General features: G+C 43.2%; 1 protein-coding gene across 1 annotated transcript in view; it reads right to left on the bottom strand.

The window, feature by feature from the left end:
• Positions 1-26,347, bottom strand: part of Prim2 (DNA primase subunit 2) — a 202,660-nt gene that overhangs the window by 152,226 nt on the left and 24,087 nt on the right. Inside the window, exons 6-7 of the mRNA XM_034522057.2 lie at positions 8,612-8,707; positions 6,671-6,808 (exon numbers count right to left, since the gene is read on the bottom strand). Of these exons, the coding sequence (XP_034377948.1) occupies positions 6,671-6,808; positions 8,612-8,707 (234 nt within the window). The remainder of the gene's footprint in view (positions 1-6,670; positions 6,809-8,611; positions 8,708-26,347) is intronic.

The following is a 26,347-nucleotide window of genomic DNA, read 5'->3' as shown; positions in this document are numbered from 1 at the left end:
TTTTGAGTCTATCTGACACATACTAGAGCCATTTTAGAAGTGGGAATCTTGATTACGAAAAGGCCTGACCAGACTGGCCTGTAGCCTCTTGACTGACAAACAATGTGGGAGGCCCCAGTTTGATTAGAGCAGTGCCAGCCCTGGGCCGTTGGTCCTGGGTGCTATAAGAAGGCCAGCTCAGCAAGCCATGATACTATGCCAGTCAGCAGCATTCCCCAGGGTTTCCGCTTCAGTTTCTGTGTACAGGTTCCTTCCTGGAGGCCCTGCCCCGTAGTGTAGTGTCTTTCAATGATGGACTGTTATATGGAAATACATGCAAAATATATGCCAAAAAGAGGAGACCCTTTCCTCTCCAAGTTGCTGTGGTCATGGTGTTTTATCACAGTGACAGAGACCCTAAATCAAGAACTGGTACAAGGAGATGGGTTTTGCTGTGATGGTCCTCAGTGGGGTTGGGGAGGACTGTGGAAGGAGTTTGGAATGTTGAGCTGGAAGAGCCTTTGCGTGCTCAGAGCTGTGCTGTGGGTGGCAAAGCTGGAGAAGCCCCAGTGTTGAGCCTCGGAGGTATGAATCCGAGCTTTGCACTGTTCAACTTTGGCTTAGCTTTGATTTGAATGTAAGTAACTAACTGTGCCCTGGTTCTTCCCTTTTGGAGTAATAAAGTAACTCTTTTAAAAAAACAGGATCCCACAGTTAAGAGACTTTGAAATTTTATAGAAACTTTGGAACTTTACAGAGACTTTGTCTATTCTAAAAAGCATTTTGGAAACTTTAGAGAAACTTTGGACATTTTAGAGAAACTTTGAATTTTGAAAAGGACTTTTAAAGGATGTTTTAAAGAAACTGAATTGTGTAGACTAGTTCTATAACAACTTAATACAAGCCAGTCATTTTGGAGAAGGGAGCTTCAGTTGAGAAAATGTATCACTAGATTGCCCTGTAAGTCTGTGGTGCAGTTCCCTGAGTAATGCTTGATACGGGAGGGCCAAGTTCACTCTGAGTGGCACTTCCCCTGAGCATGAGTGGTACCAGGTTCTTCTATAAGAAAGCAGGCTGGCCGAGCCACGAGAAGCAAGCCACTAATCAGCAGTCCTCCGTGACCTTGACTTCAGTTCCTTCCTCCTGGTTCATGCCTGGCGATCCTGACCTTTCAATGACAGACGGTGCTGTGGAAGTGTAAGGAAAACGAACCCTCTCCCCAGGCTGCTTTCAGTCATGGAGTTTTATCACAGCAGTCAAGGCGCTAACTAAAACAGGTGACTACTCAGTGGATCCTTCTTTCTGTTCCTGCTCTGGATTAGTTTTGTGGGTCTGCTGAGTTGCTGTGTTTGCACGGCTCTCTCTTCCCCAGATGGAGCGTGTTTATCTGTGGTTGTGCTGTCTTCCTCCCTATAAAGTTTCCCATAAGGACTCTTTGCAGTGCTGCCATGGTTGGCATGAATTGCTTCTACTTGTGTTTGCTTTGAAATCTCTTCTTTTCTCCATCAATTTGGAAAGACGGCTTTACGGTATTTAACATTTTTTGGTTCATGGTTGTCTACTTTTGAGCCTGAAATCTCATTCATTTTGGCTTTTATGACTGCAGATGGAAAACCGGAGCAATTCTGATATTTCTGCCTTCATATGTAAGTTGGTGTTTTTCTCCTACTTTCAGGATTGTCTCTTTGTAGTTTTAACACCCTGGCTATAATACATCACGGAGGATTTCCTCTATGGTCACATCCACCTGGAGGTCTAGAAATGTCTTCTGTGTGAAAGTCCATTTCCGTGAGCCTCTCAGGTTTTCTCCTGCAATTTCACCAGGCTCTGCACTCTCTTCAGTTTATCTCTGCACCATCAGAGCTTGAGTCCTGCCTCTTGAATGTGTCCCAGACTTCTTGGAAATATTGTTCATGGGCCTTAATTTTTTCCTCATATATGACTGCTGGTATTATTGTCCCGGCTCTGTCATTCTTCTGCATGGTCTTGTCTGCTAAAGATAATGTCTCTTGTGGTTTTTAGATAGCTCCTTCAATGGTTCAATCTCCTTGCTAATTTTCCCCTCCATATTTGAACTTTCACTTCCAATTTATTAACTGGTATGTTCAGTTTGGAGACTATCTTGTCAAGGTCATGGGTAGATTTCCTTAACTTACTCATCTGTCTGAGTCTTCTTTGTGATGGCTAATTCTTTCGAACACTAAGACTCTAAATCCTTTCTCGGGATCTCAGGGGCTCTGTAAATCTGAATTCTCTTACCCTTGTTGGCAGGTCACAAGTGGTGGTGGCAGATGCTTTGTATTACTTTATGATGTTTGATGTACCTACTGAAGACCTCAGGACAATTTTTCTTAGCTTGTCCCATTAAATAGAAAGCTAAAAAAACACTACCAAATTCATTCTATGAGACCAGTATTATCTTGATACCAAAACCAGGTAAAGACACTATTTAAAAAAAAAAAAAAAAAAAAAAATACAGACCAATGTCTTGGATGAACACAGATCACCAGTGTGGTGGTTTGAGTAAGAATGGCCCATATAGGCTCATATACTGAATGCCAGGGAGTGGCATTGTTTGCTAGGGCTAGAAGGAGTAGGGGGTGTAGCCTTGTTGGAAGAAGTGTGTCACTGGGGGTGGGCTTTGAGAGCAGACCAGAACCACTCTCACCTTTTCTGCCTACGGATCAGGATGTAGCTCTCAGCTACTTCTCCATCACCCTGCCTGCCATGCCTGCTGCCATGCTGCACACCAAGACAACAATGGATTAAGCCTCTAAAACTGTAAGCAACCTGGAAATTAGATACTTTCTTTTATAAGAGTTGCCTTGTTCATGGTGCCTCTTCACAGGAAGAGAATAACAAAATACTTGCAAGTAGAATTCAGCAACACATTGAGAAAATTATACATTATGACCAAGTTGGCTTCATCCCAGAAAGGCAAGGTTGGATCAATCTATGTAAACTAATGAACTCATCTGAATCAAAGAGAAATTTCCAGTCCAGCCCTCCTGCTCTCACTTGCCCTGCTCCCTCCAGAGTACTTTCCAAGCAGCAGCCACAGTAACCTATATCAGACGTGAGCAGGCCACATCAGCCCTTATCCAAAAGTACCAGTGCTTACCCTACAGTAAGACAAAGCCACAACTCACTGCCTGGTTCACTCAAACGTCTGCATCCAGCCCTCACGGTCTTACTCATGAGCTTCTAGCTCACCATGCATCTACAACACTGGCCTTTCAACAGAGAAAAGACCAGCACTCCCTCCTCAAGGTCCGTAACACACAACACACTTTTCTGTCTGTCTGTTTTTCTGTATGTCTCTCTGTCTCTCTCTGTCTCTTTCTCTCTCTCTGTGTATGTATGTATGTATGTATGTATGTATGTATGTATCTGTTTAATAATTATTTCTCTGCCACTAAAATATAAGCTTTATAATAGAATAACTTCTGTCTAAGTACAAGATCTGTGGTATATAAAACAATGTATGGCTTAACAAGTAAAAAGTTATTACGAGATAAATCATTATAGGAGGAAAAGCCACAGCTTCCCAGACTGCTAGATGAGACAAGGAAGTAGCCTTCCCCCATCATCCCCTAACCCCTAATCATCTGCTGTACCACAGCTCCAATCCCACACATTTCACCTGCTTTGCAACTCATATGCTTCTAGATCTTAAAGATCTGAATCCCCTCGTTGTACAATCCCTACAACACAGCACAGTTATCATCCACCATTCCTAAAAGTTATGAACACAAATCCTGAGACCCAGCCATGGCTGTTAACAGCTGTAACGTGTGCTTGTCTACATTTTTCTCATCTGTGTAATGAGGATGGATTACAATCCCTGTCTGCCTCAGAAGTTTGTCTCTCAGAGAGACGGTAAATAACAGAGTGTGAGTGTAGAAAAAAAGTTCCTTTCTTCCCCATAAAAGTTGTCTGCAAGGCAAACTTATAAAAGGAACAGGAAAAGACTCGAGTGCTTTCAAGCTTGGTAAACACATTGTCAGAATGAGCTCTGAGGCACTAAGGGGTTGCTCCGCTTGCCTCTGCAGTACCCTCTCCTCCATGCGCTCCTAACAATCCACCAGGCACTTCTGGTGAGGAGATTACAACTCGGGAGCCTGTGGAGTCTCTTGATCCCATGAATCACCAAACAAAGTGACAGAATCACAGCCCTAGGCTAGGCACTCCTTTTGGCCATGGTAATTACCTAGGTATACGAAACAGTTTGAATAATACTCCCCAAAATCTGATGTATCCAAGCTGTACCTTGTACTCCCTCACGTGAATACATTTGGAAATGGGGCCACGGCAAACACACAAGAACAGGAGGCCTTAACCCAATATAACTGGTATAATTATAAAGAATAGACATGTGGAACACATATAGATAATTCCATGTAACTACAGTTACATTGTCACAATACCAACAACTCAGAGCGAGACTCAAAGACCCTTCTCCAACAGTTCAGAGGGGCACATACCTGCTTGTACCTAAATCCCAAATTTCTACCCTCCACAGTAAGGAGACAATGAATGCTTCTTCTAAGGCCCCAGTTTATGATACTTTGATAGAGCAGCAAGTAATACATGTGCCTTAAGCCATTTCAAGCATAACAAATATGAAGACAGAGAACAGAATTCAAGCACAAGAAAAAGAAGCTTGTGTGAATGCCATGTTACAGGGCTATGGCGTCTGACCCACTTCTGTTACTGTGAGAAAAACCAAACCAAGGACAAAGCACTGAAACATCTGGAACACTACGGCAGACACTATCGTCACTCATACAACCACTAAACTTCTTGAGTTTATGGACTGTGATGGTTTGTATATGCTAGGACCAGGGAGTGGCACTATTAGTAGGTGTGGCCTTGTCGGAGTAGGTGTGTCACTGTGGGTGTGTGTTTAATACCCTCATCCTAGCTGCCTGGAAGTCAGTATTTGGCTAGCAGCCTTCAGATGAAGATGTAGAACTCTCAGCTCCTGCACCATGCCTGCCTGGATGCTGTCATGTTCCTGCCTTGATGATAATGGACTGAACCTCTGAACCTATAAGCCAGCCCCAATAAAATGTTGTCCTTATAAGAGTTGCCTTGGTCATGGTATCTGTTCACAGCAGTAAAACCCCAACTAAGACATAGACTAACACAGTCCGTTATTGGTTAAGATAGCAGACTTGTTTCTATAACCTGCAACTGGTGAAAAAACTGTATGTCTGACAATCTCTGAAACGGGAGTATCAGGATGCTCTCTGCCATTAGAAACAGGAGTGAGGGAAGAACCTCACTATGGCCTCGAAATCGGTACCAACATCCCAGAAGCTTCCAGAAACACATGGTGATGGTTTTGGTGACATTGGAGAGTAAGAGCCACTGCTGGATATAGTGGACGGCATTTACTGGTGTGTAATGTCCTGGAAAGAATGTACCTCTTTCACACAAAGAAGTGCTGGCCAAAGCATCAGCAGAGAAATGGACTGAAAAACAAGAACCACAGAAGAGAGCCAACCAATAGGCAAACAGGTCCACAGCAGTGACCTCGATATTCTTATCTATAAAGACATTCTGGAACAGAGAAACAAAGAAACATTTTAAGAGCATCAACTCTAAAAAAAAGCTTTTTAATGTATCATGGAATTAGAGATGAAGAAAGAATGTCAGCAGCTAAATACCTAATCATGGCTGAGGGTTTGCCTCAGCAGCAGACCGTGTGTTAACACACACACAAAGGCCCTAGATTCTATCACTAACATCACACACACACACACACACACACAATTTTCATGAAAAAAAAAGTTAAGTATTGATATGGTGTTCCCATAAACTGCCTCACCTAAACAAAAACAGTCAATATTTTAGCCCTACCAAATGCTAACATAACTGAATGATGCATGATTCAATGACCACAGAGTCGATAATAATAATTTATACCAAAAAACCAACACAATTTTAACTCAAAAAAAAAGCTTACCACATGCTTACACAATTTTCATTACATTACTTTGACTCTGAAGTACTCCTCTTCATTGAGTACAAAAAAACACATAAATAAAAAAACTGACCTAGATTAAAAGCCAAGTGTCATCACTCTGGAGTAAAGATTTCAACAAACTGAATCCACGCTCATTTGTTCAACACAGCTCCCCCGAAAGTCACGTAACACTGGGCCGTTCACTCAGCAGCAGCCTATTTATAATACTTAAATAGAAACACTTTCTCTTAGAACTGAGGGCACAGCTCGGTCGTAGATGACTCCCTAGCAAGCACAAGGCCCTAGGTTTCAACTCCCAACACTGCAAATAAGAAAAACAAAACTTGCTTCTACAATGCCCTCTGCTGATAAAAAACAGCAATTCACAGCAGAAATCTAGGGGTTATTTCCACCAAAGGCCACAATGCTTTAAGGGCCCATATAAAGCCCATCTCTAAGCAAAAACGATTTGATGACTAACCCAGAGAAGCCACTGCCATAATCAGTCAGTTAACATTAGTACTACTAGAAGAAGCTGAAACAAAACCAAGTGTGGCGACTCAGACATAAAAAGGCTAAGGAATTCCGCAATTAACATAATTCCAGAGGCAACCTAAAATGTCACTATGAAAATATTAACTTACTCCGTAAAAGAGCACAAAACAAAATCACCAGGGATTTATAATGACGTCAAATGGGGAAATAAGAGGAAGCACTTACTGCCAGAGCCTTAGACAGTGTGGCTCTAAACTCATTCAGGATAATAGCCACGATGTCCTTAAGTGGCACGTAGGCAAAGCCATCTTCCAAGTAGACTTTCCTTCCTCTGAACAGGTCCAGAGCATCAGCAAAGGGGACCTAGGATCCAAGTAAAACAGGGAAATAGGTCAGTCAGTGCCTGTTGTTAAAGACCCTACATCTTCAAACAAAACCTGTTAGTCCTGGCAGCTCCAAAAAGAGAGAGAAATTTATTCCTTACAACCAAAGCATTAGAAAGAATTAAGAGCATAAAAATAAATGTTTTAGAGGCAATGTTCCAAAAGACAGCAGCAGTGATAAAGAGACAAAACAGAACATTTTCTTTTTAGTTGTAACCTACATATTTCTAAAATATAAACACCAAAATTCTAAACTTCTACTTCAAAATCTTTAGACATGCTATATTCACCTCCAACAGATTGAGAATTGTGTGTCAAATAGTGTTGCCCTACTTTTTATTTTTCAAAAAGTATCGAGTTCAAAATTACTTGTAATGAAAGTTAATTCCAAATCTGTTTCTCTGCGTTTCTGCTCCTCCACTGAGAAGCATACATGAAGAGCTGCTCTCAGCACTGAGAACTGGAAACAATGAATGACCCCTCAGTTTTGCTGTTAAAGTCGGCTGTAAGTATGTAAGAATTTGTTATACAATGAAACAAAGATTAAGTACTATGAATTATCCCACCATAAATATAATATGATCATACGTGACTGTGAGAATCATCCTTCTGGAAAATATTTTTCTCATTATTTTTAAAATGAAGCAAAAACTTAAGGTGAACACTTCCTTAAGGTCCCAGGCAGCTGTGGAACCCACATGTATCTGCCACCTCATGCAGACCATTTAAATGCTTTCTATTTTGTTTTATTTTTACATTACGTCTATGTGTGTTTATGTGGGGGTCTGAGCACATGTTAGGACTCTGTTCAGGGTCTTAGAGCCCTGGAGCTGGACTTACAGGCAATTGATTTCTGGGAATCAAACCAGGATCCTCTGGTAGGACAATGTGAGCTCGTAACCTCTGAGGCAGCCTAAGATCACACAGGCCTTTTAACTAGAAAGCTTGTGACAAATGTACTGCATTCCATGACTACAGCATAGTTCATATCCCCAAAGGGTCCATAATTTATTTAAGGACAGGACAGGACAAAATACCTGTGGAACATCAAACAGCTGCCCAGGGAGCCATGAGAGCTACAGCGTCCGACAGGTAGTTCACAAGGCACAGCAGAGGCATGGGGAAGAAGGGTCAGTGCAGTGCAGGCAGAAGCAGACCAGCATTCGGAAGCAAGCCACAGCCCAAGTCTAGTATCTACTCTCGTCTGCTACCGGCTTATGATTTAGTGACTGAAATAAACTCCTCTGAACCTCAGAGGCCCAATCTGTAAACCTGGGAAAGGGAAGGAGCATGGAAGCTAAATGAGCCTCCCACGTCCTCTGCTGTACTAGTCTAGGCCTCTAGTTTACTGTGGTGGTCACAGTGCAAACAAAAATGCCCAAGCAGAAGCAACAGATGCTGTGATGGTCCAGCAGTGGGAAATGTGTGGTGTAAGCCAAACATGCCCACGGGAAAGCAAGTAGGCTTATGGTGTCAGAGCCCATATGCAACGAGACCACACAAAGCCATGAGCCAAGGCATGGATAAGGGCCCACGAACAGCCAAGGGAGTTTCAGGAAAAGCACCAATTAAAGACTATTAGAGCCACAGTGGCTACAGGGAGGCCCGAAGCGTACGCAGGAGCTTCAGCAATGCCCAGAAGGCTTTTCTTCAACAGGGTGGCCTAGGACGGATCAGAAGCCCCATCAGAGGAGGCCATCAGTGTGAAGCACAGCCCAACACTTAGTGTGACCACAGATGTGTTCACACCAGGAAGCAGCTGTGGTGATGAGGGTTTACATACCTTATAAACTGACTCTGACTCCCACTTGACCCCACTTAGGCTTGGAGAGGACGCCATGATATCCTGTTCCCGAAGGGTCTTCTCCTCATCACTGATCTACGACAGAACACAGTTTATGGGGAAATTCAATTTCTTTGGTTTCAATAAAGCATTTGTCCACTGTAGAGAACTTTCCACAATTTTGTAAAAACATGCTAATACTCTGATTATCTCATCATTAGTTCCAATGATAGCTAAATCATTCTTACCCCTAAAGAAGGAAAAACATGGAGAAAAATTGAACTTTAATATTCTTTAAGGGTTTTTTTCTGCCAATATTTGAAGAAATTCATTCAAAACAACAACAAAAAAGGTAGAAAAAAAGGGGAGGGGCCTGTAGATTTATGTCAGTTGTTAGACTGCTTACTTAGTGTAACTGTATTCAGTCCCCAGCAATACAGAAACCAGGCTTGGAGGCCTGCTTATAGGCCAGCACACTGGAGGTGGAGACAGGAGCATCAGAAGTTTAAGGTCTCTCTTGTCAACAATCTGATCAGTTTAGGGCCACATAAAATAGTCTCAAAAACAAAACTAAAGGACAAGGGAAGTGCAACAATCAGAGTAAAGCCTGGCACAGTGAGGCCTATCACCTCAGGGTAAAGCCTGGCACAGTGAGGCCTATCACCTCAGGGTAAAGGCTGGCACAGTGAGGCCTATCACTTCAGAGTAAAGCCTGGCACAGTGAGGCCTATCACCTCAGGGTAAAGCCAGGCACAGTGAGGCCTATCACCTCAGGGTAAAGCCAGGCACAGTGAGGCCTATCACCTCAGGGTAAAGCCAGGCACAGTGAGGCCTATCTTCTCAGGGTAAAGCCTGGCACAGTGAGGCCTATCACTTCAGAGTAAAGCCTGGCACAGTGAGGCCTATCACCTCAGGGTAAAGCTAGGCACAGTGAGGCCTATCATCTCAGAGTAAAGCCTGGCACAGAGAGGCCTATCACCTCAGGGTAAAGCCAGGCACAGTGAGGCCTATCACCTCAGAGTAAAGCCTGGCACGGTGAGGCCTATCACCTCAGGGTAAAGCCTGGTACAGTGAGGCCTATCACCTCAGGGTAAAGCCAGGCACAGTGAGGCCTATCACCTCAGGGTAAAGGCTGGCACAGTGAGGCCTATCACTTCAGAGTAAAGCCTGGCACAGTGAGGCCTATCACCTCAGGGTAAAGCCTGGCACAGTGAGGCCTATCACCTCAGGGTAAAGCCAGGCACAGTGAGGCCTATCTTCTCAGGGTAAAGCCAGGCACAGTGAGGCCTATCATCTCAGGGTAAAGCCTGGCACAGTGAGGCCTATCACCTCAGGGTAAAGCCAAGCACAGTGAGGCCTATCACCTCAGAGTAAAGCCTGGCACAGTGAGGCCTATCACCTCAGGGTAAAGCCTGGTACAGTGAGGCCTATCACCTCAGGGTAAAGCCAGCACAGTAAGGCCTATCACCTCAGGGTAAAGCCAGGCACAGTGAGGCCTATCACCTCAGGGTAAAGCCAGGCACAGTGAGGCCTATCACCTCAGGGTAAAGCCAGCACAGTAAGGCCTATCTTCTCAGGGTAAAGCCTGGCACAGTGAGGCCTATCACCTCAGGGTTCAAGGCCAACCTGAGCTACGCAGTGAGATCATGTTACCAAAGACTAAAGCTAGTGTGAGCACTCGTCAGATCAAGAGCTATGCTCATTTACTGAAGTCTCTACTGAAGGATGGCCTAGCTTATTTCTCAGGTTTTCAGTCACATACAATACTTGAAGCTTGAAACATTGCTTTTTCAAGGAACAGCTAACATTTTATTATGGTATTATTTTATTATGGTATACATTTAATTATTTTATTATTTTTATTGTGGTGGTTATGTCCTCATGAGAAGACTGACAGCCCTGACTGGATAAAATTCTAAACTCCTATACAAAAAAGAAGCTAGGGCTGGAGAGACGGCTCAGAGTTAAGCGCACTGACTGCTCCTCCAGGAGACCTGGGTTCCTTTCCTAACACCCATATAGGGGCTCATAATCTTCCATACCTCCAGTTCCAGGGGATCTGACATCCTAGTCTGGCCACAGGCTCTGCACATACAACACACAGAGATACTCGCAGGCAAAACCCCATACACATAAGAAGGTGCAGAAACTGTCATGTGATCCAACTATGCCACTTGGGAACAGTCGCCTGAGGGACTCCATATCCTACCACTGAGATGCATGTTCATCGCTGCTCCATGCCAGGGAAGCACACATCAGTGTTCAGAGGCCTCGAGAAACAAGGCTTTAGGTACAAGAGACTTCACTTGTCCAAACAGACGGGTGCCTTAGGAACAAAATCCAGATGCAACTAAAAATGAACTCGAGAACTTTAACTGATTAAAGAATGTGATGTGACTTCCTTTCTCTAAAAGCTATACTCCCAAAAACAAGGACGTGATCTAATCTTTCCTACATTAGAACAGATGAAATTAGGAACACAACCTGAAGACGTAGCTCTGTTACAACATCTGACAGCACCTACAAAGGCACTGAGTTCACGCTCTAATATATGGGGGAACGGATAAAATTAATTCACCCTTTCAAAGTAATCAAATATATTTAATCTAAAAATCCATGTTATTTCCTGTTATGAATAAATATCACATTTTCCTCAGTGAATTAAAACATTCACTCAGGAGCTGGACAGAGATGGCTCAGCTGTTAACACTTGCTGCTCCTCCTGCAGAGGACCCAGGACTGGTTCCCAACCCACATTAGGGCTGCATTAGGGCTCCCAAACATCCTTCACTCCAGTTCCAGGGGCTCCAATGCCCCCTTCTGACCTCTTCAGTCACTAGATACACATGTGGTACAGAACATAAACCCAGGCCAAACAACTGTGCACATAAAATCATCTAATAAAACATGTATTTATACATGTCAGTTGTCATTTATACCCTAGACTTTCGTTATCTACTTAGTTACAACTAAGTGAGTTCAAGAGAACATAGACCCAAGCAAGGGCTGGCCACTGGAGTTAAGAGCAGCCCCAGTGAAACACAGTAAGGAATAACTCAGGATATCTATCGATCATAGGAAAGTAGATTCTAACAGCATAGAAGGTAGCTATCTACCCAGTTCTTGTGCTGGTTAAGGCGTAATGTAAATATAAAGGTTGCTTGTGTGTCTTTTATCTGGGAACTGAATGGTCAAAGGTGAGGTAGAAACCTTGGGTCGGGATAAAAATTTCTACAACAGAAAAGTCTCACTAAAAATGCAAAGTGACTAGCTACTAAAAGGTACTCTTAACTTGATTATTTCAACTTTCCAAAACAATCCTGCATATTCCCTGTTGTCCTGCTCCCTCCTAGCAAATGTGAGCATGTTTCATTTGCTCAACTTCTTAGAGAGAGGACCTGCCGCAGTCATAAAGCAGACTCGCCCTCTGAAAGAGAAGGACGAGGTTTTGCCTTCCTGCTTTCTGCTACTAGAGATGATGAGTAAAACCTGATAGAGTGGAACCATTATAAAGGTATAGTAAACAGAGACAAAGTATACAAGATTTTCATTTTAATTAAAATATAATTACATCATTTCCTCCCTTCCTCTCCTCTCTTCTAGCCCTCCCATACATCTCCCCTACCCTCCCTCTCAAATTTACCTGCCTCTTCTTTAACCATTGCTGTCACATATACATACGTGAATAAACAGAAAAATACAAGCTCTGAGTGTGCTTGGAGCTGCCAGCTTGTATGTTTCCAGGGCTGGCCACTTGTTATGGATAATGAACCAGCACTCATCCAGGGGAGGCTACCTCTCCCTCTACCAGCAGGTGTCAACCGCTTGTACTTTTCACCTACAGGGAGGCCCAGCAGCTGTTAACTGCTTCTGGTTCTTCATCTGTGGGTCAGGCTCCGTGCTAGTTCCCCATCTACATTGTAAAGTCAACCGCTGTTGGGATCGATCAGTTCTTGTATAGAGACCCGTGCCTTTGAATTGCATGGGAGTGGCTTCCCTTTTGCAGTTATAAAGCACAATCTCACAGCAGTCTTCCCTCCCCATCTTCCACAATGTTCCCTTAGCCTGAGGAGCAGCCGTACTGTGTGGGGCCAGAAGGCCATTCCACTGGGGAAGCCAGTCGGAGCAAGAATAAACTCAACACATGTCCAAACCCCAAAAATCTCTTCTTGAGACCAGCAGGAATAGGACTGTTTTGCTCCCTGCTCTGGGCCTGTATGTCCCAAGGCATGTAAGCCTATGATCCTCACTTCCCTCGAGGTAGTCATATACTCTGGAGGTCAAATTACATGCTTAGCTTCCTCTCTCCCTATAAGGAGATGTTCAGCAAGCACATGGAATTCCTCTTCATGCAAATGAAGCATTCCTAGCACCTCAGCGTCAGCCGATGATGTACACTCACCCCGAAAATCCCTACCACCCCCACCCCCCAGATTTATATAGCCCTTGTTACCCTCAATAAAAGAGAGCTGTTTCATTGAAACCATCTCCAGAAGAGGCTGTTTCTCCTGCACTCACTCTGACTGAGTTCCTGTCCAATCCACCTGGCCCAGTTAAGCTTCATTCCTTCTAGTTCGGCCCAGGGTGCAAGGTGTCTAGATAGCCCAGGGCAGAAGCAGGCCAACCGACAGTATTGTACACAGTGTCATTTGGAGCTGGGCATCTCACAGTGACTTGTTCTCTCCACTTGACTGGTGTGATTTCTATAATGATGTCCTGCTGCGGAAGGAAACTTCTCTGAAAAGGATGAGACCTACAGTGTCTGTGAATATAGCAGTGAGTACTTGGAGCACAGTGGAGCACTTTGCCATCCTGGGTACCACAGAGCCCTGTAAACCAGAGTCCTGATGTATATTTTCTTCAACATTTCTCCAGCAGCGATTTTTCCTCTACACATCACTGGCCTAAAAGCCATATCCCAGGAAAAAGAATCCTCTTCCCTAAAAAGCAACTTATGAATTCCTGAAAATGTCATCTCATCTGGATTTTTCTTTTTTCAGAAGCCACCCATTCTTTTTGAAACAGAAGACCTACTCTACTCTGTACCTAACACTAAATCAACCCACCGGATACAGACCCAGCAAGAAACAACAAAGCCTGCTTGTGGAAAGTACAACTAAGAAACCATCCAGTGATTGTCCAAGATGGAAGCAAAAATGACAAGTCTGAAAAGGCATCCTTTTGGGTACTGAGAGAGAATGGGGCCTTGCAGGTGAGCAACTGAAGCTGCTCTGGAGCACCACCAAGCAGAAACTTGAACGCCAAGTTTGTCACAAAACCCAAGGCAAAGGCATCTCCTACAGAGACACTGGCTACGATGCCTGAAGCATATATCCCATAGATACTCCACCATCCCACAAAGACACTTGCCCAACTTTGTTCACAGCAGCTTTATTTGTAAGAGCCAGAAACTGGAAACAACCTAGATGTCCCTCAACTGAAGAATGGGCAAAGAAAATACAGTGTATCTATACAATGGAATACTATTCAGCCATTTAAAAACAAGATATCATGGATTATGCAGGCAAATGGATGGAACTTGAGAATGTTATCCTGAGTGAGGTAACCCAGACCAAAAGGATATGAATGGTATGTACTCACCAATAATTGGGTATTAGCCATAAAATACGGGATACCCATGCTACACTCCACAGACCCAAAGAAGCTAAACAAGAAGGAAAGCCCAAGCAACTAAGCCTGAATCTCTCTTAGAAGGGGGAATAAAAGAATCATAAGTGGCAGATGGAGGGAGGGAACTGGATGGAAGAGGGGATGGGGAAGGAAATGGGGGCCAGGGATAAGGTATGGGGAGGGACAGGAGGATGGCCAGAGAATGAATGGAAATCTGCAACTGACAGGGCTGGGGAGGTCAGGGGCATCTCCAGAATGTGACAGAGACCTGGGATAAAGGAGGCATCCAAGAATCAAGGGGAGGGGGTGACCTTAGCTGTGACCCACAGCATTGGGGATATAGAACCTGAAGAGTGCATCTCCTGTAGCCAGGCAGGAACACCAATGGGACAATAGGGACACCAACCCACCTACAAAACGTTCAACCCAAAATTTATCCTGTCTACAAGAAATGCAGGGAGGAGGATAGAGCAGAGACTGGGGAAATAGCCAACCAATAACAGGCCCAACTTGAGACCCATCCCATGGGCAAGCACCAGTCCCTGACACTATTAATGATACTCAGTTATGCTTGCAGACGGGAGTCTAGCATGACTGTCCTCTGAGAGGCTCCATCCTGCAGCTGACTCAGACAGACAGACACACACACCAACAGCCAAACAGTGGATGGAGTTTGGGGACTCTTAGGGGAAGAATAGGGGGAAAGATTGTGGGCCCCAAAGGAGACAGGAACTCCACAGGATGACCAACAGAGTCAACTAACCTGGAGCCTTGGGGCTCTCAGAGACTGAACCACAAACCAAAGAGCATACACAGGCTGGACCTAGGCTTCCCTGCACGTATGTAGCAGATGTGACGTTTGGTCTTCATGTGGGTCCTGAACAACTGGAACAGGGGCTATCCCAAAAGCTGTTGCCTCTGGGTGGGATATGTTCTACTAGCTGGGTTACCTCATCTGGCCTCAGTGGGAGAGGATGCGCCTAACCTCCCAAACTTGATGTGCCAGGGTGGGGGAGATACCCAGGGCAGCTCCTACCTGCTCAGAGGAGAAGGGGAGGGGGGAAGGGAGAAAGATTGTGGAAGGCAGTGACCAGGAGGAGGGCAAGGAGCAGGATGTAAAGTGAATAAGTAATAAATAAATAACTTGAACCTACAAACTGAGATAAAACAAAATAGGTATTATTTTAAGGTTTTGGTTCTTAGTTTTTGGTTTTGCTTTTGGGGGGGTTGGGGGTTGTTTTTTGTTTTTGTTGGTATGGTTGCTTTGTTTTGCTTTTGTAGCTTCAATATAGAAATTATTACCAGTACTCATCAAGCTAAATATTAAATGCATTTTTCTATTTTCGGTTGAATTATGTTTTCATTTAAATGTACAAAAGACAGCCATATATCTGGGATATTTTAATTAGAAAAATCACAAACATACAAAATCAGAAAGTAAGAAAGGAAATAATTCTCACTAAGTTCTTGTGCTAACTCAAGTCTGTAGGATACTGCGGCACGTCTCTCACAGGCTGTCGTTTATAATTATTTGGAATGTTAAAATTGGAAGGTGAGTGATAATTTAACATTTGTAATAAGCAGGCTGATGAATCTGCAATACGGCCAAGCTGGTCAATGTAAAGATCAATTACATTACTACTGTTACATTATTACTGCTTTTTCCTTCGTAGCAGAATGGGCACATATGGACTGTACCAAAATCTACAATTAAAAAGATTAATTTTTTTATTAAAGCACAAATTTCCTCTTCTATACAAAAACTTCTTTAAAAGAAAATAATAACTACTATTATGCTATTATTATATGTCAAATATATTGTTTTATATATATATGTATATATATAATTATGCAACAATATTATTAGGTAACCATTACATATAATGTAATAATAATTATGTAACAATATTAACAATGAGGCAATGGTGGCACCAGAGCTGAGGAAGGAGTCCATGAATTCAAGAACGCCTGGGCTACACATAGCAAACATCAGGCCAGCCAGGGCTGCATAGCAAGAAATTATACTAGAAATCCTAAGCTTCCTAAGCATGCCAAAGTAACAACAGAGCCAGATACAAGTCGGACCTTACAATCTGACGATATGTAAGTGATCCATCCCTCTCCGCTCCCACAGCATTCCCTCAGCAGTTCCAGGGACTGAGGCTCAGTACTCACAGAAAACAAAAGCAAAGGACCAAGGAACCGCTTCCTAAACTGACTGTACTTCAACTTTAGCAAAGGTGAAGAGAAGAAGACTCTACTAGCTAGGAACTCTAAAAGCAGCATCTGTGACAGGAAAAGGCATGGCTGCCAGCTCTTACACGAAGAACAAAAACTCTGCTAGGCTGGGTGGCTCCCTCCAGCCCTGTAGGGATCAGGAGAAAAGTGCGTGGATTCCTGAGCAGCCAGAACAGGAGGACATGCACCCGAGGAAGTGAGAAAGCCACGTGGGCTAGGCAGGACCGAGGGAGAAGTGGGGCACAAGAGGCATGAGGTGACTTCTCCCAGGAACCTATTCCAGAGCTCAGTTCAGAAACCATCCAAGCTAAAGAGATTAAACAGTCAGAGTGGAGAGATGATCCAGGAGCTACGAGCACTTGCTGATCTTACAGGACCCAAATTGAGTTCCCAGAACTGGCACAGCAGCTCACAACTGCCTATACCTCTAATTCTAGGGGATTCTATGCCATCCGTCCTCTGGAGGCTCCTGCACACATGCAGTATACAGACATACTGAGTAGAACACACGAGGGCACCACCTATATTTAAATCACTTGTTTAAGTCACAACAACATCGTTAGAGCAATGGTTTTGCGGGGAAACAGAGACCACCACCACGTAAACACATCCAGTCAGTAATACACAGTGAGACAGATATGCTTTACCCTACCCTGAAGACCTAGGAGCCTAGGAAGCCCATGCAGGTCACCAAATTCACAAGTCCCCTCTAAGCAAATAATGTATTTCTAACTGTTTCCACCTCTCTCCAAATCATGGCTGAATTGCTGTTTGGCCAATATGGTCTACAAATATGCCATAAATACAGACATACATGAAGTAACAAAGTGTCAATAACAAGGCAGTGTGTAACAAAAGGGGGCTATCTAGACTCTTCTAGATAGCAGGATGAAGAAAGCCTAGCTGACTCAAGGGCCAGCAAGACAGCTCAGCAGGTAAAGGCATCTGCCACCAAGCCTGATGACCAGAGTTCAAAGAGACAAGTGACCCCTGAAAGTTGTCCTCTGACTTTTACACATGTGACATGGCACACACACAACACACCATAAATGCACTTTTTAAAAGCTGAAAAGAAAATTTAATCACTCAAAACTTACTCATTCCTAAAACCAGATATAAAAGTATATTATAAAAAAAGTTAAGTATAAAAGTATCTAATCGGGCTGGCGAGATGGCTCAGTGATTAAGAGCACTGACTGACTGCTCTTCTGGAGGTCCTGAGTTCAATTCCCAGCAACCACATGGTGGCTCACAACCATCTGTAATGGGATCTGACACCTTCTTCTGGTGTGTCTGAAGACAGCTACAGTGCACTCATATACATAAAATAAATAAAGTCAAAAAAAGTATCTAATCATATAAGGGAACACAATATTCAATACAATATTTAAGCTGTTCTTTGCCAACCAGGAAGCTAAGTGTGGAGACTCTGGGGTCTTACACTGAAGTTCCCATTGAATCTTGTGCTGTGTTACCCTTGCCTCCGTGTTCCCACAGTCCCCCTGATCCTATAGCTACTCCCATTTAATCCGCTCTGCCCTCGCCTTCACTCACTGCGCACTCTCCCTGCTGGTCTCATTCCAGAACACCAATTTCCACCTGTCCTCCACTGACTAGCCCCGCTCACACAGCTTGCCCTCTTTTCTACATGCTCCTCTTCCTCCTCGTCTCTTAGACACTGCCCTAGCAAATACTAACCTACACATCCCCTCCACCTAGTCAGGACCTCCTCCCTCTATGGATCATGGCTCTACAACATCCAACGCCTTAGAGGCAGTGAGCCTTCTGCCTCCCTTCCTCTGGGCAGGTACCATCCAAATCCAATCCTTGTCAAGACCCTGGCATACACCTCCCTGCCACTGCTCAGACTGACTGACGCCATATGATGACTAGGAACACATCCTGACACATGCGCACTCCACTCTCCAGCACAAGGCAGCCTCCCACAGCCACACTCACTAATATTCTCCCCCAATCCACTTCCTGCTCTTACAGCTGACCCTCCCATGATCCCCACCACACAGGCTGCCTGTGTCCAGTAACAGCTCTGTGATCTCAGGCCTTTAAATTCTTCCTGGTTTTACTCTGCTCAAAATACTGTACCCTCTGTTAACCAACTTTCCTGTACTTTCTATGGCACAGCATGACTCTCCCCTCTGTGACTTTACATAGACTTTCTAACTCTGAAACCCCCTTCCACACCTTGTGTGTCTACGGGAAGAGTTTTATACGTCTAGCATATTATGTCAGCAAAGTTTCCCACAGATTCTCTAGCACTATATGCTTATGCTATGCCTCTATATAAACATACACCTCGGCACAGAGTATTGCAATATCTTTATACTACAGTGTAAGAACTCATACGCATCAATTTTTACTAAAACATGAACCTAACTATAAGTGTATTCTATTTGTTATATTTTCAGTTTTTATTACATTACGTGACAAAATGTTTCCTGACTAAAATACACAAACTGCTTCAGATGACAGGATTGAACCTAAGAAATTCAAAAAAACTATAGAACAAGAGGGGAGGATGCTGAGTAATGAAATACCACAGACTAAAAATATCATCAGTGGGATATTACAGACAGCATACTGTTCATCAAAACAGAAAACTATTAATTCATGCAAAAAGAAAGAAATACTCAGTTATATAAGCTGTTCACCTATACTAACTGGAAAGCACATCGGAGTGACCAAGAGCACAGCAACTCATAGAAAAATAAACTTGTATTGGAAGACAGTGATAGAAATATAGACAAAAGATAACTAATTAGGAAAAATACCCATGAAATAAGTTAAATATTCTGAAGCCATGACTGGGTCAATGGTAAAAGAAATAGCAGCACATTTAAACAGAAGTATTCCTTCACAACTTCTCCTAATGGACACGTGGGTAATGAGATAATTGAAGCAATATAACTTCCATTAACCTTATCATATCAATTTAAGAAGGCACTCACTTTAATTTGTTTCAAATCTTAACAGCACCCTTTCTCTGACCAGTCATCACTCCTGATAGAGGCTGGACATCTTATGTTGGGGAGCAGGGAGGAAACAGTATGCTGGGTCCCAGTGACAGAGGAGACTGAGAGCAAGCTCTTGAGCCCAGGAGTTTGTCTAGATTGCCTTCTGTTGCTCTATAAAACATCCCAACCAAAAGCGACTTCAGGACAAGGGTTTATTTGGTTTGTGGCTTACAGTCCATTATCAAGGGAAGCCAAGACAGGAGCTCAAGGCAGAAAGACGTAGAAAGGAAAGCAGAGCCCACAGAAGATGCTGTTTACTGCACTGCTTTATCAGGGCTTGCACAGCCTGCTTTCTCTGCAGGCCAGGATCATCTGCGCAGGGTGGCACCACACAGTGAGACAGGCTCTCCCACCAATCATTAAGTTCCCACGGCCTTGCCATACAGGCAATCTAATGGAGGCCTTTTCTCAAATAAGGATACCCTCACCAGATACATCTAGATTCATGTCAAGTTGACAAAACTTAACCAGCAGGATTGGAAGCAGCTGATTCGGCCATGTAGGAAATAATCCCAAGAAACATTTTGAATAAGAAATAAAAATGAATTTAAAAGTTAACCCTAAAAGAGGCTCACATACGGCTCAGTAGTAAAGTGTCTACCCTCGTATGTACCAAGATCTTAGGTCCAATTCCCAGCTCCCCCACCCCCGTCAAAAACAAAACAAAACTTCGATGAATCATAACAATCAAAATTAAAATCTCATTGAGCAAAATAAACAAAGCAGACTAGGGAAATGTCAAAATAAAAGATGACAGCTCATAAGAAGCCATCTGTAATTCAGCGGAGAACCGCTGCTAGCAAGAACAAACAAGAAAAGAAAAGCCAGAGAACGAGATACAAAACTAACAAGATCTGTAACACATTGACTGGCACCCCAGACAGCCAAAAGACTTGGGGATTTAAGGCAATGATGGGCCGACACCTTTCCAAGCTCTCCACAAGACACCAGCTATATTATTTAAGAAGCCTAGAGGAACCAAAGCAGAATAATCTAAAAAAGCATTCTCCTAAACCTGAGGATGTTTGAATCAAACATAAGTGAATCAAACAAGCCCTATAAGGAGCTTTAAGAGAGTCTCAAAGGAGCAGAATGGAGCTGGGGAGATGGCTCAACGCTTAAAGCACAGACTGCTCTTCCACAAGACCCAGGTCCGATCCCCAGCACCCCCATGGAAGTGCACAACTCTCTGTAACTCCACTTCCAGAAGCCCTTTTGTGGCCCCCACGGGCACCAGGCACTCAGGAGGCACAGACAGGCGTGCAGGAAAATACCCACAGACATTAAATAATTTTTTTTTTAAAGGGCCACCTATCTTATCAAAGAGGGCCCACTTCCTGATGGCAGACATGAAGGCCGCAGACAGCAGGATTTCGATACAGCACTCTATGCGCAGGACCTCTTCCAATAAAGAGCACCATCTGTTTCCATGGTTTCTGTAAAAAGGCCATTTCATTCAACCCCCTCCCCATACTAAAACAAACAAGGCACAGTACTAATACCTAAAATATCCTTCAAACCACGAGGCTTAAGAATACCTGGACTGGACATCTGTGGAAAGCACGTGCTTTTGAGTTACTAACGGGTTGTTTACAATAACTACCCTGGCTCTTAGTACATGAGTAGATCAAAGGATAGGAGATCAGCTACATTTTTTTTGGGTTTATTTATTGTATTATTTGATGTGTAGGAATATTTCACCTGCATTATGTATAGGCCACAAGAGGGCATCCAACCCCCTGGAACTGGAATTACAGATGGTTGTAAGTGCCATGTTGGGGTGCTGGAAATCAAGTCTGGGTCTTGTGAAAGAGCAACAAGTGCCCTTAACCACTGGGTCACCTCTCAGGAACCCATTCACATTCTTTGTCAGATCCCCTGCCTGCACACTCACACCCACACTTTATCCTGTTCAGAAAATACTTGTTTAACTACAATAATCAGGAGTTGAGACACTAAACTACAATATTGTAATTCATTTTATCCTGTTTTTATTTTAATAGTTTAATACAAACTATTAACAAACACTCTGATCGTACATCATTAAACTTAATAATCAGTAAATATTTTAAGACAACACTTTAGTGAAGGGTAGCATGCTTTATAAGTCACTACAAGTTGATTCCCACAGATGCACTAATAAACTAAGTGAATCAAGCCTTTGAAATCTGTAACTGTGTCTTTAATTCCAAACTATTTATTCTGAGCTCTCAGACACCTGGCAGGATGCCTGTTTCTCTACACTGTTTTCTGTTACTGAGTTTCTAATTTTCTTCTTTATGTCGCTCCCTTATGTTATCTTCTGCAATAACCTTTCGGTGCACAATTAAAAACCTTCCAAACTCAATCTTCTTTGAGGCTCCAACTGGCAAATGTTTCCCCAAAAAACAAGAGAAAGTAATTTCTTTCCATTTTTACAACACAGCCCAGTAGACAACTGTTCAACTTTACTTGATTCTATGTCTTTACACTACAAAGCAGCTTGGTCATTTTCAAGTTTTCTCAACAAGAGACAGCCAAACTCTGATTAAGGAAAAGCATGTTATCTGAAGTCGTCCATGGCCACCAGTAATCAGGATAGTAAAGAATATCACGCCACTTAGCAAGGGAGCGAGGCAGGAAGTGTTGTCAACTGAGATCACTGTTGTAGCCGCACTGATTTCAGAAAATAGAAAATGAAATAAAAGATCTCTGGACAATAAGACCAGGAAAATAATAGACCAGTCTGCCATTGTTTGTTCTTACCAACTACAATAAATCAGATCTCTGTCAATTCATTTTAGTAAGGTGGGAATTATTAAATGTTACATTTCCACTGCTTTCAAGTTCAAATGGATAGAACAGTAGCTTTGCCTTGTACCTGGGCAAAGGGCAGAGAGTATTTGCTCTAAGAGACATGTGCACACTGGCACTGAGAACATTAGAAAGCAGTTCCAATGTCCTGACAATGGCGTCTGTCTGCTGACCCAATCCAACACTTCAATGCCTCACCCAATTACCCAACATTGGAAGGTGATGGGTGGAGTCTATCAGAATCCCAATTCCTTTCTGCCAGAGGGATGCTACACCCCAGATTAACCCAGCACACAGAAACACCATTTCTTCTTTCATAACTCAATGACTAGATCCGACATTCTAGCACCAAATTACTTTACACTGTTTCCTAAAAATAGTATTTCCAGTCTCCCAGACTATATATGCATGTTAGTATGAATTTTCTATAACACACACCATCTCCTGGACTCACTCTGCAGAACTCATATATAATATAAAATAGCCTGCCTACATAGGCAAAAGAGGAGTGCTTGTACCAGGAAAGGGACATGAGGTAAGCCCACGCCATGTCCACAGCTGCACAAGCAAACACTTCCAGCACCATCAATCACAGGACTGTGCTGAGTCACTGGATCGCTGCTTCCTTTCCTTTCTGGGAGTGAGGCTGGACCTCAGTGAGCCCTGTCTGGCACAGAATGGAGTCTCCCAAAGCCGGTGCAAGGTGTCTGAAGTGGTCACGGCTGCATCAAGGCTTCTGCATCAGGACTCAGCCATGGCTACAGTGGTCCTTGCAGTGAGAAGGAAGCCCCTTGGAGTCACTGTGTTGTGTTCAAACCAGCCAGGATAATTGCCAAAGAGAATGCTAACTCAGAACTCCCAAAGCAGCCCACAAGGAGGGAAGGCTCTGACAGCTGCCTAACAGCCGACTAACCCAATCTGACGGCTCCTGACCATTTAAAACCTCTAAGGGTGTTCATGATGGAGTCCTACCATGAAATTCACGTTCTTTTTTTTTAGTTTCTTCTATTATTTTTAATTATGTGTATCTGTCCTATGTGTGGTTGCCCCAGAGGTCAGAGGTATGCCCCCAGATTCCCCCAGAACTGGGATTGCAAGCAGTTGTGAGCTAACATTTTGAGCCTCCCAACATGGGAACTGGAGACAGAACTCAGATCCAAGCCATCTCTCCAGCCAGAACTTGGCATTCTTAACCATACCTGCCTCACACTTCAGTCCACCAGCAGTCTCTTCCCTTTGGCCACACCCTGTACTGAACTACAGTTACATCCCCAGTGACATTCATTCAACGCTCAAGTGTTTCATTGAAATTTGTAATACAGACTCAAATACAAAGGGTGTAAAACCACTAAGAAACAATACAGCTTCCCGTTCCAAGCCCTCTAATTGCAGAAGGTGACAGAAGAAACTGCCCACTCGACCCCCATTCCCCACTCCCCACCTCCACCACCATCCCCTTCCCCTGTCTTCCAGTCCACATCAGTCCTCTGCCCTCCTGCTCTTCATGTCAGGACACATCAGCCTTGAGTCTAGAGTATATACTGACAAGTCATCACATTAGCTAACATTCCTGTAACTTATCAAGAATATTTCAGTTACACCTCAAGATGACACCTTCTCCTAAATCCTGTCTAGTGACCCAGTGTGGAGCCATGCCACGTCCCAAGATCCACAGAATGGAAGAGCGGTAGTGAACCAGTGCATTCCAGGGCCATCACCACGTTCTGTGATCTCTTTCTAATGCTCTCAGTTACTTACTCCTTATCTACTCTTTCCAGGCTATATATGTTAGTTTTGATTTACAAATGAAAAGTAGGAATTGCTATTTGTATTTTACAGAAATAATAGCACCTTGAAGAAAAAACTCTTTTTTTTTTTTTTTTTTTTTTGAGACAGGGTCCTATTATGTAGTCCAGGCTGTCACTGACCTCCCTATATAGTGCAGGCTAGCCTTGAACTTGCGGCTCCTCTACCTCAGTCTCCCAAAGAAATAGGACTAAAACAGAATTAATGCTGCATACCATTTATTTTCTTGTTCACCTCCACAAAGATCATTAAAACCCAAAAGAGATGCAGCTCAAGGAACCCAGAAAGCTGAGCAGAGACTCAAACAGCCCCGAAGGCATGTCCATTCACCATGACTCTCCTGTCCGTAAGCAGAGACTCACAAGAACCACCACAGTGCCTCCCAGTACAGAAGGGAGCTCTGCTCCCCCGGATATAAGAAATAGGTTTGGCTTTGTACATGCATTTTCAGGTTTTCAACAAAAAATTATTACCACAGATTTTCTATATAACTTTAATAGTTTAATAGTTTATATATAGTTTTATAGAGAGTCACATATATTATATAATAGTAGACATATAGTTATATGTAATTTATATAATAGTTTGTGTGTGTGTGTGTGTGTGTATATAAGTTTAATAGTTACTTGATAACCAAGACCTCATCTCAAGAACTAGTACAGTGCCGTGAATGCTGAAAAATTTTAAAACGATGAAAATCATCAACCACTTCAAAGGTCACATAAAATGTAGGTCTGTCCAGCGTGGTGTCTATAATGATTTAGAATTGCTTTCACTCACTTATCTCTCTTCCTATTTAAGAAAACAGTTTTAAATGCCCAGCAGCATCTGCATAATGTTCTTAACGTATTAGAAATGCATCGTGCCCTAACTGAACCATAGTCAGCAAGCAGAAAGAACGATCCACAATCCATGCTGTAATATATGCACATTAAATTGTCTATCTTACAATTGTGTTCTCAAGAACAAAGACCACCACATAAACGTAACCTTCATTACCGAATGCAGTGTTCTCCAACAGGAAAAGCTGTCTTTGGAAGTAAAGAAGACCTTAAAAACATTGTCAAACCCCAAGGAGACCTCTTCTTCAAACTTAAAAAGCCATAAACTTCTCAGCTATTTTTTGTTTTGTATTTTATATGTACGGGTGTTTTGCTTACATGTTTGTCTGGGTACCACATTCATGCCTGGTGTCTGAAGAAGCCGGAAGAGGGTATCAGATTCTCAGGAACTGGAGTTACCAATGGTTGTGAGCTGGGACTTGAACCTGGGTACTCCAAAAGAACAGTCCATGCTCTTAACCACTGAGCCATCTCTCCATCCCTCAACTAACTCTTTCTTAGCAGCCTTTCTGCTGATTTTTTAGAAGGTAAAAGTATTTGTCAGCAATTTTCCATTTCTGGTCCCTTTCCTCAGAGTTACCATCTCCTCTCAAACCAAAATCCAAATTTCAACTTCCACACCAGCAGTCTTGAATTACAAACCCTTCCTTATATTTCATAATACCCTTCCCAATCATGGGAGGTTTCTACTTGGGATGCAATGTCTCCTTTTCAGCTCAATGTTAAGAAGCGTGAAGTTCTAGTTTAGCTACCAATTTCAATTATATATTACTGCATTAACAACCTAACCCAAAATTTAACAGTTTAAAGCAGTAACTATTTTACTGAAGATCGCATTTCTGTTGAAGGTCCCAAGTATTCAAACAAAGCGTGAGACTGTCACTGCTTCTCTATGTGGCACTGAAAGGCTGCTGCTGGTGCTGAGCTCGTGACTAAAAAGAGCTCAAGGGCTCACGTGTATGGCGTGACAGGCAAGGCTGAAAGGCCGGGCCGGCTCGGCGATTCTAGTTATATATCCTAACAGCATCCCAGGCCTCTTTCAGAAGCAGATCATAGCTGCTGCAGGAGTCACATAAACCTTGTGGGAGTGTGACCAACCAGTATCTGGTTTAAGGCCCACTCCATGAGATGGAACCTGTGGCTGACACTGCTTGAGTGACCTAGAACTTAAAACTATATAACCTAGGGCCTGGAGAAAACCAAATATTACTGTTCTGCTAAAGAAACCTAGCAATAAAATGACTCCTAATGACATTCTGCTATTCTCGTGGCATCAGAATGCTTGCTCTGGCATCAGAGAAGCTTCCTCCTGCAGAGGATCGGAAGAAATACTGAGACACACAGCCAGATAACATTCAGAGTGAGAAGCCTTGGAACACTCAGCCCTAAATAGG

This window comes from Arvicanthis niloticus, chromosome 17 (assembly GCF_011762505.2).
Source record: "Arvicanthis niloticus isolate mArvNil1 chromosome 17, mArvNil1.pat.X, whole genome shotgun sequence".
Classification (NCBI taxonomy): domain Eukaryota; kingdom Metazoa; phylum Chordata; class Mammalia; order Rodentia; family Muridae; genus Arvicanthis; species Arvicanthis niloticus.
The sequence above is the reverse complement of the archived record's forward strand: the minus strand, read 5'-3'. Positions and strand labels throughout refer to the sequence as shown.